The 16,983-nt window shown below is 33.4% G+C and overlaps 1 protein-coding gene across 6 annotated transcripts in view; it reads right to left on the reverse strand.

Annotated features, from left to right (window-relative positions):
* PCB (Pyruvate carboxylase) overlaps positions 1-16,983 on the reverse strand; it is a 132,691-nt gene that overhangs the window by 114,296 nt on the left and 1,412 nt on the right. For 5 of the 6 annotated variants that reach the window (XR_016315888.1, XM_089697528.1, XM_089697524.1 and 2 more), the window contains exons 2-10: positions 4,670-4,914; positions 4,134-4,282; positions 3,469-3,609; positions 3,236-3,351; positions 2,943-3,037; positions 2,515-2,683; positions 2,165-2,271; positions 1,531-1,655; positions 898-1,107 (exon numbers count right to left, since the gene is read on the reverse strand). Coding sequence is in view for 5 of the 6 variants with exons in the window: in XM_089697528.1 (XP_089553654.1) it covers positions 898-1,107; positions 1,531-1,655; positions 2,165-2,271; positions 2,515-2,683; positions 2,943-3,037; positions 3,236-3,351; positions 3,469-3,609; positions 4,134-4,282; positions 4,670-4,759 (1,202 nt within the window). In the remaining variant the exon portion in view is untranslated. Of the gene's footprint in view, positions 1-897; positions 1,108-1,530; positions 1,656-2,164; positions 2,272-2,514; positions 2,684-2,942; positions 3,038-3,235; positions 3,352-3,468; positions 3,610-4,133; positions 4,283-4,669; positions 4,915-16,526; positions 16,593-16,983 lie in introns of those variants that run through there. The other variant, XM_089697527.1, reaches the window with a different exon arrangement.

Consider the following 16,983-nt stretch of genomic DNA (forward strand, 5'->3'; position numbering starts at 1 on the left):
TGAATATTATTAAATCTTAACAGCTTATTAGTCGGGTCGTTACCGTCTTAATGTCAAAAATCGTTCTATGTATATTTTTTTTTATTGTTTTTGTCCCATATGAAATACTAGCTGTGCTCCGCGGTTTTACCCGCAGTGCTCCGCTCCTGTTGGTCTTACCGAGATTATATATAGCCCATGGACGTATAAAAAAAGACGGACGCCGTATTACGAACAAACAACGTGAAGCCACCATAGTAAGCTAGCGATCGCGTAAAGACAATAAACACGCACACACTCTCACCATAGTAAGCTAGTCGGCCGCCATTACGTCGTGAACTACCGACTGATTAACTGCGTCACTGTTTCACAAAAAATATTTAAAATGCCGTCTTGCGTGGTTAAATGGTGTCGCAACAGTACAATTTTAAATAACAAAACACAAGGGATTACATTCCACAGGGAAGCAAGTTATTTCTTTTATGTTTTAATGACAAAATTATTACGGCAAAATTTATAGAAAAAAATACAGCCGCCATTGTCATCAACACAGCTGTTGCCATGGCAACATGGCACACACGCATGGATGTTTCGCCGCCATTACTAGGTTTCACTCAATATTTAGGCGATATACCGTCCGTCTTTTTTTATACGTCCATGATATAGCCTATAACCTTCCTCGATAAATAGGTTATCTAACACCGAAAGAATTTTTCAAATTGGACCTAGTTCTAGTTAGTTCCCGAGATGAGCGCGTTCAAACAAACAAACTCTTCAGCTTTATAATATTAGTATAGATTTTTCATTTAAGGGTTGTCAACAGGGCCATCATTATCACCTTTTTGTTTTCGAAAATGCGTATTTTTACGCTCAAATATCTACGTTTTTGTACTAAAAAATATTTAATTATATTCTTACCTGAAAACTTCAATCCTGCCAGTGCTAGGCTGGAAGTTATTAGCCGGATCTTCAGTGGTAACCCTGCACTGTATCGCGTATCCATCAGCCCTAATTTGGTCTTGTGTCAGCCCTAGCTCTGGTAGGGTCATGCCTTCCGCTATACGGATCTGCGATTGGACTAAATCGATACCAGTCACTTCTTCTGTTATTGTGTGCTCTACTTGTAATCTGGGAAGAGAAAGTAGAGTTAGAAGAGAAAAAAAAACAAGTTTTGTTTTAAATTTAAAATAGAGGTTGGATGATGTAAATTAAAAAAATGGATTTATATTTAACACAGTTTTAGTAAATAAAATGTTGCAAGTTATCAGTGCTATGTGGTATGAAATAATATTTACTAAACAATTGACATAAAAACAAGAAATTGTGCACTGATTTTTACTTTAAGCTTTTAACATATTTTCATGTCAATCTGAAGTAATAATTTTTATAAATATGCTTACATAAAATAACAAAATACTTGTTATTTATATAATCCCTAGATGGTTTTTATATTAAACTAAAGAGTGAAAGGTTTTTATTAGCAGGAACAACAACAAAACATAAATTTTTATGTTTTAATTACAGTATAAAATGTGCCAAGCAAATACGAACCTTGCGTTCACTTCAATAAAGTAGAAATTGCCCTTATCGTCCAACAAGAACTCGACGGTTCCCGCGTTTTCGTAGCCCACGTGGCGAGCCAAGTGGGTAGCACAGTCTACCATGCGTTGACGTATCTACAAATAATATTTTTTTAAATATGTATATTCCTCTTGTGAGGGCCGATTTTTCAATGCTTGGATAAAACTTATTCGTCGAATAATGCCCGTGCCCGTATTTGACAGTTTACGTGACATTTTATTATTATCGTGTAATACTTTATTGGACGGATAAGTTTTATCCAAGCATTGAAAAATCGGCCCTTCATATCACAATGGTCACAATACTGATAATTTTATTCTATTCACAATATATTTTTTCATTTTTTTTTCCTTAATAGTGCAAGCAGAAAATGATGCGATTATTAAAAAAAAAAAACTTAATAACCATTTGAATAATTACTGATAATAAAAACAAATTTCAGGGTGTTTCTATATCGATTTTCTACTTTTGATATAGGTAATATTTATCTACACAAAAAAAATGGTATTGATTATGAATTTATGAACATGTCTTATGCCTTTTTTCAAATATTTTTTTAACAAGTTTAGTTGAAAAATATATTAAAAACTATAGTTTTTAATACCTCTGGGTCCAATCCAGGCGCAGGCGCAATTTCCACAACCTTTTGGTGCCGTCTTTGCACCGAACAATCTCTTTCGTACAGATGTACCACATTACCAGCCTTGTCACCTATCATTAAAAATGACTAATTATTCCCACATATAGTACAAAAGAAATAAACACGGAAATTAACTCATTATTATGTGAAAGTACCGTTCTATGTCAATAGCATTGCTCATTACAAAACTCTGCCCTATACATACATACGTAGGCAGAGTTTTGTTTCGAAAAAAAATCGTACGTAATTGTCTTTGAACAAGCTTTTTGACTCATTTTGCGAACTACCCGCATTCTGTTAACAAACAAACTTACCCAACAATTGCACTTCAATATGTCTAGGCCGTTCAATAAACCGCTCTATGAACATAGATCCGTTCCCGAAAGCGCCCAGCGCCTCAGACGACGCGCGTTCAAATGACGACGCAACTTCACTCATTTCGCGAACTACCCGCATTCCGCGACCACCACCGCCGTATGCGGCCTGTAATAAATAGATAAATAATATATAAATAAATTAAATAGCTGTTATAGAGACTGCCGATTGGAGTGAAACTTTATTATGGATTAATTATTTTGAAATTTCTATCAGTTTATAAGTAAAGAGAACTTGCAAAATTGAATTTTATCAAAAAGTGCCGAATGCGGCTAAATACATTTTCACTTCAAATTGTGTTGTATGTGTATTGTTCTGGTAATTTGGTATAAAAAGGTGTAGTAGTGTGTGTGTGTGTTAAAAATACCTTAAATATAACAGGTAGCCCATGTTGTTTGCAGAATTCAAGCGCTTCCTCCTTAGTTGTAATGGGACCATCAGTACCGGGGACAATTGGGACCTCTGAAAATAAGTTAATAAAATGTTATGTAAAAAAAAAATATAGCAAAATGTAAAAAAATAGGACATTTTTGCATGGTAGAGTCACCACAGAATAATAATTACCCTATAATCTACATATCTATTTAATTTAAGGCACATTACATAAATAAACATTGTCTAAATGTAAAAAAAAGCTTGAAAAATAAATATTAAACATACTAGCTTCAATAGCGGCCTGTCTAGCGGCTACTTTATCTCCCATCTGTTGAACAACTTTCGGAGAGGGCCCGATAAATCGTAGCCCAGCGTTGAGGATCGCTTGTGCGAAATCTGACCTGAAATATTATTTATTTCAATAAATTATCAAAATTAATATTTGATCAATGGATCTCTAAAGCTGATTTACACATTTGCAGCTGAAATTTATTTTATAAATAAATAAATTATTTTACCTTTCAGACAGCAACCCATATCCTGGATGAACAGCATCGACGTCATTTTCCTTCGCGACCCGGATAATCTCCGGGATACTGAGGTAAGCTTCCACTGGTGGCAGACCTTTACCAACGAGGTATGATTCGTCTGCTTTTTGCCTGCGAGAAGAGAAATTCATTTAAAATATAGTTTAAAGAGCAGAAGTAAAGGTTAAATGAGACAATTTTGTTATCTACCCGCATTGTTTTTAATTACGATGTGAAAGATATTTTATGAAAGAACAATATTTTCTAATAACTTTTGTATAAAATGAAATATTTAATGACAAAGCCCTTTTCGTTTTATTGGATATTAAACATCCACATTTATATTAAGTGGAATTAGCACGATAAGATGGATTCCTGTGGCTGTATTTCACATGGGTGGTAACATTTAAAGTTGGAGGCATCCGAAGATAAATATTTTTAACATTCAGTTTTAGAGCATTCAATGAGATTTTTTTAAAGAATAGTAAAAATTGGGGTGACCAATCGGTGTCACATAAAACCGAAAAACTAGAAGTTCGATTGGCTTGGCAAAAAGACGCGACTTCAAATCCCGCCGTGTGATCGTATTTTTAAATATTTTTGTCAAAGTTTAAAACACACAATCAAACAAACTTTTACACACAATTTTTAATTACCTGTGCATTTGCAGCTTATCCTGCTCACTGTATATAGCCACGGATCGGATCCCCAACTCAGTACAAGCTCTGAACACACGGATGGCTATCTCCCCCCTGTTCGCCACCAGGACGCTTCTGATCGGTTTGTACTCTACATTTTTCGTATCCTGTAAATAATTGTTAAATTAATATGGATTATGTACAAGATGAGGGATTAAAGAACATCATTTAAACAGACACAACAGTGGAATCTATAATGGTCATTGAGCATCATCTGTAAGACTAGAGATTAATTTCTTCAAGCAAATGAAATCAGGATTTTATATGGTATGTTATATTAAGTATCAGGATTGATAAATAATAATATACCTACATCATTTTCATTTTGCATTTCCTTCAAAATCAAGAGTCATATGATATGATTTATTTTCCAAATCATCAGGCACGGTTACAATCAAAGCGACTGCTATTTATCCGAGTTCAAACTTCCATATCTTTTATTCATTCTGTTCACGGTTCTATATTAATTAATGAAATAGATAAAAAATACGTACTGTGGTGGCCGTCCTGTGACGCGAAGCACTCCATGCTTGAAACTGTGTAGCGGAGGCTCTTAGAGCGAATCTCGCTTTTAAAATCTGCATTTTGCTTACAAAATAATAATAAAATTAACAAGAAATTATAAGTACAAGTGTTAAATTAGACGGATAGTTACTATTTATAATTTATTTCATCTTTAAATTAATTATTAAATTGACTAGATTCTAGTTTCGTTTGCTTGCGCGTCGGTCGATTAAATCTGAAACAATAGATATTTTTTTATTAATTATGTTATAAAATGAAGAAATTTATGCATTTTTACATAAAATGAGTTAGAAAATAATACGACAATCTTCTTTTAAGACTGAATAATATCGGGACAAAACAATATTAAATTCAAGATAACAAAAGCTATTTTTTTAATTTTCTCTTCAATGTAAGAACTATGTTGTTTACCATCATTCTATTTTGAACTTTGTTCGAATTCTTTAATAAAGTGATGCTAAATAACGATAGACTTTAAACAAACAAAATTTTATCTCGTTTGCTTTGTTATCACGCGTTATCCAAACAAATAAATATTTTATTAAATTATTTGATACAGTTTCATTTGTTTAATAGATAAATAATACAAAGGAAATACAGGCTGTAAGTGTAAACACCGTTATCCTTGAAACCAGTGGTTTGGTTTCACTTAAAGAACGAAAATCAATGAAAAAAAAACAGTAGTAAATGGTAAAACTATGTTATGACGATTCAAAAGTGCTTCAAGAGGAAGAATGTGTAAATAAATGTTTGAGTTTGAGTTTGTGTGGACGGTGTGGGAGGGGTGTCCAATCAAGCGCCGTTTCCCGCGATCCGTCTACTCTGCCCTTGTAGGGTGAAATAATTTTGAGGAAAAATTGAGACTTCCATTTTTTTTTCATGAATAATAATTTATAAACTATCTTACCATCACTTCTAATAGATAAAGTAACAGTTAATTATGAATTTAATGCCCTTAAGAAGTTCGCGTTCCTGTGACTTATCTAAATCTAGACCAATTCTAGCCTATGTGCTATTATTAATTTAGATTAAACGTAAAGTCAAGGCAGAGTTATTATTACGTCAAGGTTCGAATATAGTGTTAATTAGCAAAAGATAAGTAATCACGACTACACTATAAAACACATTTTTAATACATTTTATGAATCCACCGTAGACTTTAGACTGCAATTTTCAATCCGAATAACAACGATTATATCCTTAGATTATTTATTTATTTATTATTGTTTTCCTTATTTGTTAATTGTATTATCAAAATACAAATAATATTATTTAACAATCTATATAACCCGTTTTCCTTGGTCACGGCATCACGCGTGAACGGGTGGACCGATTTCGATAATTGTTTTTTAATTATATTCCTTGAAGTACGAGGATGGTTTTTATGTAGAGAAAACGTAAATATATCCACGGGCGAAGCCGGGGCGGACCGCTAGTTAATTTATAAAATTTGTATTCACTTACAGATTTTAATTAATTCATATTTGTGATTAGATACATTGCAAATGAATAAAAGGTACCTATTTGAATTTTTGTTAAAATTGAAATTTATAATTTTTGAATTTAAGATACTTATTCGTTATGTGATACCTATGCAACTTACTACAATTTTCCGCATCCAACTACACCAGCTAATGGGAAATACCCTGATATACTTATTTTTATATAGGAAATGTTAACTTTTTAACTTTTGACTTGGTCACGTGAAAAAGGTTAGGTCTTTAAATCAATAGGACTTATATTTAAATCCGATTCGAAAAACTTGATCTTAGACGATAGGCATGTGATTTATAGATACAATTTGAATTGTCCTTCTACTAAAACGTGCTAAAACTTAATTTACGGTCTAATAATTGAATAAAAAAACCGGCCAAGTGCGAGTCGGAATCGCGCACGAAGGGTTCCGTACTATCTAGGTATAATAGAAAATCATTTATTATACGAGGAGCCCCCTTAATATATTAATTTTTAGTATTTGTTGTTATAGTATATCAAAATTTCAGCTCTCTAGCTATCACGGTTTATGTGATACAGCCTGGAGACAGACAGACAGACAGTCAGTCTTAGGACGACAGCTTAGTCTTAGGGTTCCGTTTTACCCTTTGGGTACGGAACCCTAAAAACGTACATTATACAGTAGCAAATCACAAGTGTGACAGGAATAAAAATTATTTACGTAGCGAACTCATTGAGCTAGTTAGTCGGACTGAAGTTTGAATGCAACATGATTTGAACATATTACCGTCAATTACCATATATTACTAACACGTGCCGTGAGATTTTTGTTGTTAGGCTGTATTTCCTCTTCCATTCATGTGCAAATTTGTTACTTTAGTTTATATAACGCGGTTTCATATTGACGATTTTTGAGGTTTAAAAATACGTTTATTTGTAATCTATCAACATTAAATGTGTCTTAAATATTGTAAGATTCTCAAAACAACGTAGTGTTGACAGATTCTTGGGCCTACTATGCACACCAAATTTCATGAGAATCGGTCGAGCCATTTTAAAATATTATAGAATTCCAAAGTTTGAAACGACGTAGGTACCTACTATTTAATTTTTTTATGTCCAATTCGTACCTACCTACATCTTGTCTTATGTAACCAATTACCATAACATACTTCATATAATCTGTAGAAGTGTATAGACTAAACACGTACCTAGTAACTAGTTACCTACATTCATTACAGAAAAACAAGATTTTTTTTTCACTTTTCCGTTACCGCTGTTATCATTACTACTACGATACTTTTTGTACAAATGACGACTGTTCTTATCTATTGGTAATGTTCCATGGGGTCAATATAGAAAACAAGTGACCATGAGATATCACACCACGTATGTTTATCAATTACATATATGGTTTAATTTCATAAACACAATTATTTTCTTTATTAGTTAGGTACTATCCAATAAATTTTTATCTTTCTTATACTACCTACTACTACTAATCCATACTAATATTATAAATGCGAAAGTAACTCTGTCTGTCTGTCTGTCTGTTACTCAATCACGCCTTAACTACTGAACCAATTTGCATGAAATTTGGTATAGAGATATTTTGATACCCGAGAAAGGACATAGGATAGGTTTTATCCCGGAAATCCTACGGGAACGGGTTTTTCTTTGAAAACGCGGGCAAAGCCGCGGGCAGAAAGCTAGTACTTAATATTATAAATGCGAAAGTAACTCTGTCTGTCTGTCTGTTACTCAATCACGCCTTAACTACTGAACCAATTTGCATGAAATTTGGTATAGAGATATTTTGATACCCGAGAAAGGACATAGGATAGGTTTTATCCCGGAAATCCTACGGGAACGGGTTTTTCTTTGAAAACGCGGGCAAAGCCGCGGGCAGAAAGCTAGTACTTAATATTATAAATGCGAAAGTAACTCTGTCTGTCTGTCTGTTACTCAATCACGCCTTAACTACTGAACCAATTTGCATGAAATTTGGTATAGAGATATTTTGATACCCAAGAAAGGACATAGGATAGGTTTTATCCCGGGAATCCCACGGGAACGGGAACTATGCGGGTTTTTCTTTGACTGCGCGGGCGATGCCGCGGGTGGAAAGCTAGTTAATTACAGTGAAACCTGGTTAAGTGAGACATCAAGGGACCAGCAATTTCGTTTCACTTATAGAGGTATTCCACTTACCCAGTGTCTCAGATATACAGGTATAAATAAATATCTGTCTCATTTACAGAGGGTTCCAATAATAATTTGACATTTTTCAAATAAACATCTGTATGATAGTAAAGTGAAACTAAAACTGAAGGTAATTGAAGCTCAAAATTTGTACTTACGTACTTGGAATTACGTGTGGAATTTGTGGGTAGAATAAGAATGAGTAAACAAACAATGTTATCTCAGTTACAGAGGTTTATGCATATAAAATTTACTCGCTGTCTCAGTTATAGAGGTAACTATGATGATAAATCGAAAGAACAAATCCCAGATATAGAGGTTTACCTCGTCCCACTAACAGAGGTAATTCAGTGCCAAAGTGTTGGGACCTCAGCATGAGTTCCAGTTATGGAGGTTTCTCACTTATCCAGGTCCCACTTAACCAAGTTTCACTGTATAATTTAGCTTAACCTGCTAAAAGTCAAAATTAATTCAGAAATATGTAATTAATATTTTCCATACATTTTCCATGGCGCTATACCTAAAGGCACCTAAAAGTTATGAATAAATGTGACTGTTTGATTGAATTTAAATCAAAGTTTAAGTATTAAATATTGTCTTTTATGTATTGATATACTGTGTAATTGAACTAAATATTCTATACTGTATCTTATATATAAAAATGAATCGCAAAATGTGTTGGTAAGCGCATAACTCGAGAACGGCTGAACCGATTTCGATAATTATTTTTTTATTATATTCCTTCAAGTACGAGGATGGTTTTTATGTAGAGAAAACGTAAACATGTACCACGGGCGAAGCCGGGGCGGACCGCTAGTTGTAAATAAAGATAACAAGCTACTGTTGTGGTTTTATAGCGACAGTTTATGTTACAATTGTGTGGTCAAAGGTAACAATAAAGTTTTTTTAATTCCAATTTCATTATATATAGACAAAAAACCTGGAAGTTATTCAGCTAGGTACTAGGTTTCCGCCCGCGGCTTCGCCCACGCAGTCAAAGAAAAACCCGCATAGTTCCCGTTCCCGTGGAATTTCCGGGATTGCGTCATTTTCCCGGGATAAAGAGTAGCCTATGTCCTTTCTCGGGTATCAAAATATCTCCATACCAAATTTCATGAAAATTGGTTCTGTAGTTTAGGCGTGATTGAGTAACAGACAGACAGACAGAGTTACTTTCGCATTAATAATATTAGTATGGATTCATATCTTGAAAAGTTGTTTACAGTTTAATAAAAGATTTTACTTAACCAATAAATAAAATTAAAACAAAGAGCTATAATATTATACTGGATACAATGATTCTTAGACTTGGATTAATGATAAAGAAACCTTTGCAGCATAATGAAATGGTTCACAATGATTGTCTCGATTTAGTTTGGCTTCACTGTACGTTTCATGTTTACCAAACAGTTTTACAATAATAATAGTTTAAAAAAAACTAAAAAACACGCTTTTTATAGAAACCGAACTAAAAAATGGAATAATTTTATCAAATTATTGTATTGTCATTGGTCCTCAATAAATCTACAAAGTTTGAACGAAATCTGGCCGTTTAAAGTGGGTCAAAATCGTGCCCAAAGAAGTCGGTTACAAACATACAAACATACAGGTGAAGCTAATATAAAGCGTGTAAAAAGGAGTGGAGTAGTAGTATTTTCACTTATTCTTTAAAAAAATATTATGAATGAACATTTAGTTAGTTGGATACGTGTTTTGTAGTAATTTAACGTAAATTTGCTGAATTTTAAGCATTCATTAAGGGAAGGAATACATAATATTAGGTACCTATATATTATTACTTAACTACTTAATTGTACACCCGTGACCGCATCACGCAATGAAGTAAAAACATTTCATTTATAGACAATAAAAGCAGGTAAAAGTGATAGCAGGTATTAAAGTCCAAAATACTTGTGTAATATTTATACTTATTGTCACCCTCGTCCATCCATCTTCTATAATTAATGTCATGTCATTATTTTTCCTAAATACAAGATAATTTGATAATATACTAGCTGTTCCGCGCGGTTTCACCCGCATTGACCATTGTTGGTCTTAGACTCTTAGCGTGATGATATATTATAGCCTATTATAGCCTTCCTCGATAAATGGGCTATCCAACACCTTAAGAATTTTTCAAATCAGACCAGTAGTTCCTGCGATTAGCGCGTTCAAACAAACAAAAGACAAACTCTTCAGCTTTATATTAATAATAATAATAATATTAGTATGGATTATAACCCCGTAAAAAGCCCCATATTCCGAAGTTTACTAAGTACATTCGCGATTCTGACTTTTTCACGATGTCCATAAAACCAGCATATTTGGCCAATGCCGAGCATCGAACTCCAAACTAGTTGACATGCAAACGCAATAAAAAGATTATCGACCTCAATCTCCGCTGTTTATACATACTAGACGAATTTATATATTTTATTGTTATATAATATTATATCTACGATTTCTTGAGACCTGTAGTAATTTTTAGTTTTTACACGACTTCAGAAGTTGTTAAGCTATTGCGCGGGGACCGAATCGAGAAATTCCGTAACGAAAAAACCTCACGCTCCCCACTCCGACGGGCTCTCGACTCGGAGGTGTGGCTTGAAGGCATGCTATGCAAATGCAATAGCTTTACCGCGGCAGTCCCCGAGTGCCACACGTCTTTTTTTTAGTTATCTTACAGTCTTAAAATCTTCAATTTTTGCAAACGTATATTTATCATAACAGTTCTTATTCATAATCGAATTGTAAAACGAAGATAATAGCAGGAAAAGTAGGTAAAGTTGTAAAAAAGTTATTATTTTCTTACTGTAATTTCACGGCGCTGGCGCTAGTAGTAAATTAATACTACTAATTGAATTTTTAATTGAAAATTCACATTCCTGAATGATGCAGATTATAATGCATTGAACTTTGAGTATTTATCGATACGTTGATTGTTGATATGATATCTAGTAGGTTTGTTTTAGCAACCATCAGCTTGTTTATAGGACGAATATTTCATCTGACATTTTTTAAGCTCTCACAATCCATCCGAAACTTTAATTTATTTTTTCATACAATTTAAATAGCGTCTGTTTAAAAAAAATATAACAAAGTTCATAGCTCATCCAGCTTCTACGCTTCTTTAAAGATATTCGAATAATCATTATCATTGCAATGTAATTTATCGTAATCAGCGTCATGAGTATCAAATAATGGCTTAAAGATGGGTCTATCGCACCTAGCTTAATTGATAAGATAAAAACTCTTTCGCGGCACGTGAACATTCATGTTTACTAACAGATAACAATTTGCAATAAGATGCTATTTAATCTTCTTAATCTATACATATAATAAATCTGTAGAAGGGTCAATTCTGTACATTGAAAATATTGAAAAAATAAATAGCAGGGGGTGTTACTGGATCGATACCATACCCAAATATGTGATTAAAAAAGTTTTTGTCTGTCTGTCTGTCTGTCTGTATGTGAAGACATCACGTGAAAACTAACGGTTCGATTTCGATGAAACTTGGTATAATTATACCTTATTATCCTGGGCGTAAAATAGGATACTTTTTATCCTGGAAAAATACGTAGAAAAAAAACAAACTTAATTTTTCAGTTTTATCCATAGACGTTGTTCTGTAGAACCGCGAACACACGTTGGCTATTATTATAGGCCTAGCCGTATTTGGGTCCAATAGATATAAGATGTTATTGTCAGAGTTACTCAAAATGGAGAAATAAACCATCCACGCGAAGACCGACATCCGCGCGGACGGAGTCGCGGGCGGAAGCTAGTTAATTAATATAATATAAAACGCAAAGGTGACCGACTGATCTACGCACAGTCCAAACTTCTGGGCCGATCGGGCTGAAGTTTGGCAAACAGATAAGATACGTGATTTCTGATAAGAAAGGTTTGTGATATATACCCCCAAGAGGATAAAATATGGGATGAAGTTGTACAATGAAAATTTATTTTGACCATGCGGGCGAAGCTGCGGTAACAGCTAGTAGTAAAAACAATCCTAGTCATCAATTTTAAAAGCATGATATAATATCTTGTCATATTAATCAAATCATCTGCATCATTATCGTTATCATCAGTTAAAATTATTTGTTCTTATAATATTAAAATTTTAGGTCGTGATTTGACTGATTAATGTTTGTTATGTTTACGTCAGCATTATTGCGTTCTTGCGGGCATCTTTCTACTAGAAAGGAAGAATTCTAACAAATACCCGCGGCCCCATCATTAAAGCGGCTCGACGGAACACAGTGTGGTTTTAGTCGGTAAGAATCCGACATAACCCACGGCTCATTCCCCGGGGACCGTGGGTATCTTTGGAAGATTTCCCCACTATAAAAAAAGGTACTAAAATTGTCGAAAATTAGAATGGAGGATTTCTTAATGTATAATAATTTAATATGTATTATTAAATTAATCAAACGTTAATATAATATATTTCAGGAATTATTCCGCAACAGCCAGGTCAGGGAGTCAGACGATAATTTTTTTGTGTTTATAAGTAAACAAGTTCTGCGTCAGTCACGTAATTTTTGATAGACCATATAATATAATATTTAACAATATACAACACATGTTTTGTCTGGAGACCAAAAATTATAGAATGTGTTGAAAAATATTTAATAGGATAACTTTATCTTTACCTAAATTACCGCTATATAGAAACATATGACCGATAAGCAGTAATCGTACATACAAACAGACTCAAGTATTTAGTTTATTTATAAACATATTTTTTGGCATAACGCTAGTCTAGATTTAGATATTACTAATGTACTAATATGTATTGGAATTTGCAATTAGAATAATTACGTCTAATTTAAAAGTTTGTGGCGAAATTACCGATGCCGACTACGCACAAATTACTTAAATTTTAAATTTATTGACACAAATAAAACGATATTGTAAACATACAGACATCCTACTAATATTTATATGGATGCTTTATAATAAGCGTCTCCTACTGAAGTTGTTTTTATTACTGCAATTGTAGGATATATATTTCATGTAGATATTACGTTACAATTTATAAATACAGTACTTATGCTATGTGTATGTATCATGTAAAACTATATGAGTAATTTATTCTAACCTTAACATAGAAATAGTAAAAACGTGATAGTAACTGGGTTTATAAATTTACGGACACGCTCTCATTTATCTTACATAGTATAAGCACAGACCACAGCTGTAAACAGAATAACAAATCAAATGTTAAACTTTTAACTACTCACAATACCCAAGTCAAATATACATAATCATATCACGATACTCGGCTTGAGCTGTCGCTTGAGTGGAGGAGGCCAGAAGGGCCCTAATCGGACGGGAGAGCACAACCTCGCAAAATATCTGTCTGAACTAAACCTAACCAATTTAAATCTCCATTGACTCGTACTATATTATTCTCTACAATGCTTATCCCGGAGATCGTGCATTTATAGCAACTTTTCGTGATACGGCTAATAAGATTTTGATGGAGTCTAAATAATTAGGTAGCTATTTGGCTCAAGTCTCGCCTTAGGACTTTTTTATCAAACATATAAAATATATATTCGTTTATTACGCTAACAAGATTAAATATAGGTATTTCCGAACATTTCAAGTACGAAACATTATATAATTTTGTGGAAGGTGCGATAATCGGTAACGTAAGAATTATTAACGCATGTAATAAGGTCATTCGGGTTAATTAAGAACCTTACTTTGTAAGTTACATTTTAATAAAGAAAGGTTGGGAAATATGGCCAATACCTATCGCCACCATCGGAAAATAGTATAATTTGTCCTGTTTTTGGTAAGAATAACACTGCGAAAGACCCAGCTGCTTTATGAGCGGCTTAATTTCCTCTTAGGAACACCGTAAAATAAATGTCCAAGATGTTTATATTTGCAATTAAGTACAGCTTCGGATATGCCCATTTCTTATCGGTATAGTAATTATTTAGGTATTTGCAAAATTGGATGCCTTACAGCGCAAGTTTTTGGGAGCGGCATGTGTCCAATATTGAACGTCCTTTATTTACGACTACGAAAACAAGATAATTAGCACATAAAATGAGGATATTAAAATTTTGCTTTGGGAACCTTTTGGTCTTTATAAAATAACTTCGGAACAACAACCTGTTTAAAACAGATGTTAAACTGTCAAGGAACAATACTCACTGATTAGATAACGCTCGTAAATATTAATGAGATGGTAATATAAGCGAGACTTTGCAATTCCGAAGTACGTGATATAAAAATGTATTTATATTATGCTGTAAGAATGATTAAATTTCGAACAGAGCGAAGCAAGCGAAGCTTTCAATGATGTAAGTTTAGGGGTAGAATTAAGGCTCGAGCACCACTAAAAGGTGATAAAAGTAAAATAAAATAAGTTTGAGAGACAAATTGAAATCAATAATGATATGTAAGTAGGTATCTTATAACTCAATTATAATTTATAATATCCCAATATTTTAGAAGGAATTAATAATAATTACGGACCAGCCGAACAATTGGGAACCGCTTTCAATTTAGCACTGTCTAATCAGGCAGAACACAATACAAGGAATGAACATTATCTATAAGTCTATGGTTCTCCTTAGGTTTAATTAAATAATTAAAAAGGAACAAAAAGACAATCATAGGTATTGGTAATATTAACACCTAACAATCACCTAGATACATCGCAATTATCCACTTAGCTACCTATATCACGAGTTTATCATACTACCATTAAACCATAAATAGGTTTTTATGTTAATTACAAGTAGGTACAATAAATTAATTGCGATGCATGAAAATTTGAAGAATATAATGATAAGAATTTAGTGCAGTCATGGGCAGACTGTGGCTGGTGTCCCAAAAGTTACACATTAAAGTTATCAAAAGGGCCTCAGTGTGTTGGACCTGTGCCTTCCGAAGAACCAGGTAAGTATCTTCCTTCTGGTGGTACCCGTAGGTATGTTATAGAGAGATATGTAAGAATTTCTCTACATATGATTGAGAGGAAACACGAAACAAGTTATGTTTCAGTTATAGATAGACTGACAGCCAAATCCTAATCTAGTATTATTAAATTAACTACTAATTAACTTATCACATATTGTTATTTGATACTTAAGAAGGGTATTCGTCTTCCACTATTTGTGGTTACGCGATTGCTGTGGTATAGTGAACGGAATATATTCCAATTATCCTTCCCTAACAACTCGTATTACGTACTCCTTGGTTTATTTGTTAGACGATAGTAATAAGACTCATAAATAGAACAAGCAGTTTTGAGAAATAAGAAAAATATTCGTTAAGCGAGCCAGTCATCTTGTTGCGGTTGCATATCCGGGCAATTTCAACTTTGTTTGTAGGGGGTAATCTTCGGAAGTACTGATCCGATCATGAAAACTCTGTAAGATTATTCATAAGTTATATTTCTATTATTATTAATTATCCTGGGTCAAACCGGGCGAAGTAAGTATATAGTATGGCCCAAGAGCAAAGGCCCACCTCCCGCAGTACTTGATTATGCGTAAGTAGTAAGTACCGTTAGTCAATGCAGGCTCTATCTTCTAAGACACGATTGCACCAAATAAACAATTGACATAAAACACGAACGTTGAAAACAATCATACTTTTTTACATAAGAATGAATATTATTCCATTTTTAATGCAAGAAGAATCGTAGGTAGAGCATAAGTACCTAATTAGTCTAAAGGTCACGTCAATGTGATAAGATGTAGATTATGATATACTTATTCATTTCGTTCCCAAGACGAAGTCGCCCTTCATTGCAAGTAAACTTCAAATAAAGTTATACACACCGCGTTTCCGAAATTCGCTCTAATACTTATACAGGTTTTACGAAGTTCGAAGAACTATGTAAATTGGGCAGAATTCTGTTTTAACGCGACCATGGAAGACGATGGGATTGTAACAAAAACTGACATAATAAGAAAGGGAATAATTGCTACCTTTATTATGGTACTCTTGAATTAATTGAGTCTTAGTTTATTATTTTAACAACGATTAATCAAGGTACTCCGTTAATTAACACTGCTCTATATCATCCAAGATAAGGGTTGAGATGATCAGTTTGACCTTATTATGGTGAAGGTCATAGTGCACAGTTTATCACAATTCCATGATATTTTTTGGGCGATAAAAAAGAATTACCTCAAAATTTATCCGCGACGCACACAACCGCACACTACCACAACCGGCGTTATACTGACGATTTGTATTTACTTTGATGTTTTTCTAAAATAAACGGGGTCACAATGACCTCTAAGTAAGCTTATCAACAGGTTCAGTAGCAAATGCTTTCGTAATACCGTGCCTACAGACTTCCATTTAATCATTTACACCATTAGAAACTAGATAGAGTAAGAATTAAGATAGAAGGTCAATGACAAGGATAAGTTGAGAAAAGAAAGGAAAAACCTGTGGAGATTGTTTTAAATTCGGTAGTTAGATAACTTTTTAAAATGATGCAGACTAAAAAGAAATATAATTCCTCAGATTGCAGGTGTTATTAGTTGCAATAGAATATAATGTAGGATCAATAAAGCTTTAGATTTAACATTTCTATTCTTTATATTTCTTTGAGAAAAAAAATAGGTATTTAACATTT

Source organism: Colias philodice, chromosome 7 (genome assembly GCF_061535455.1).
Source record: "Colias philodice isolate Cphi_HAF_F1 chromosome 7, ilColPhil1 Martin Lab GWU primary, whole genome shotgun sequence".
Classification (NCBI taxonomy): Eukaryota; Metazoa; Arthropoda; class Insecta; order Lepidoptera; family Pieridae; genus Colias; species Colias philodice.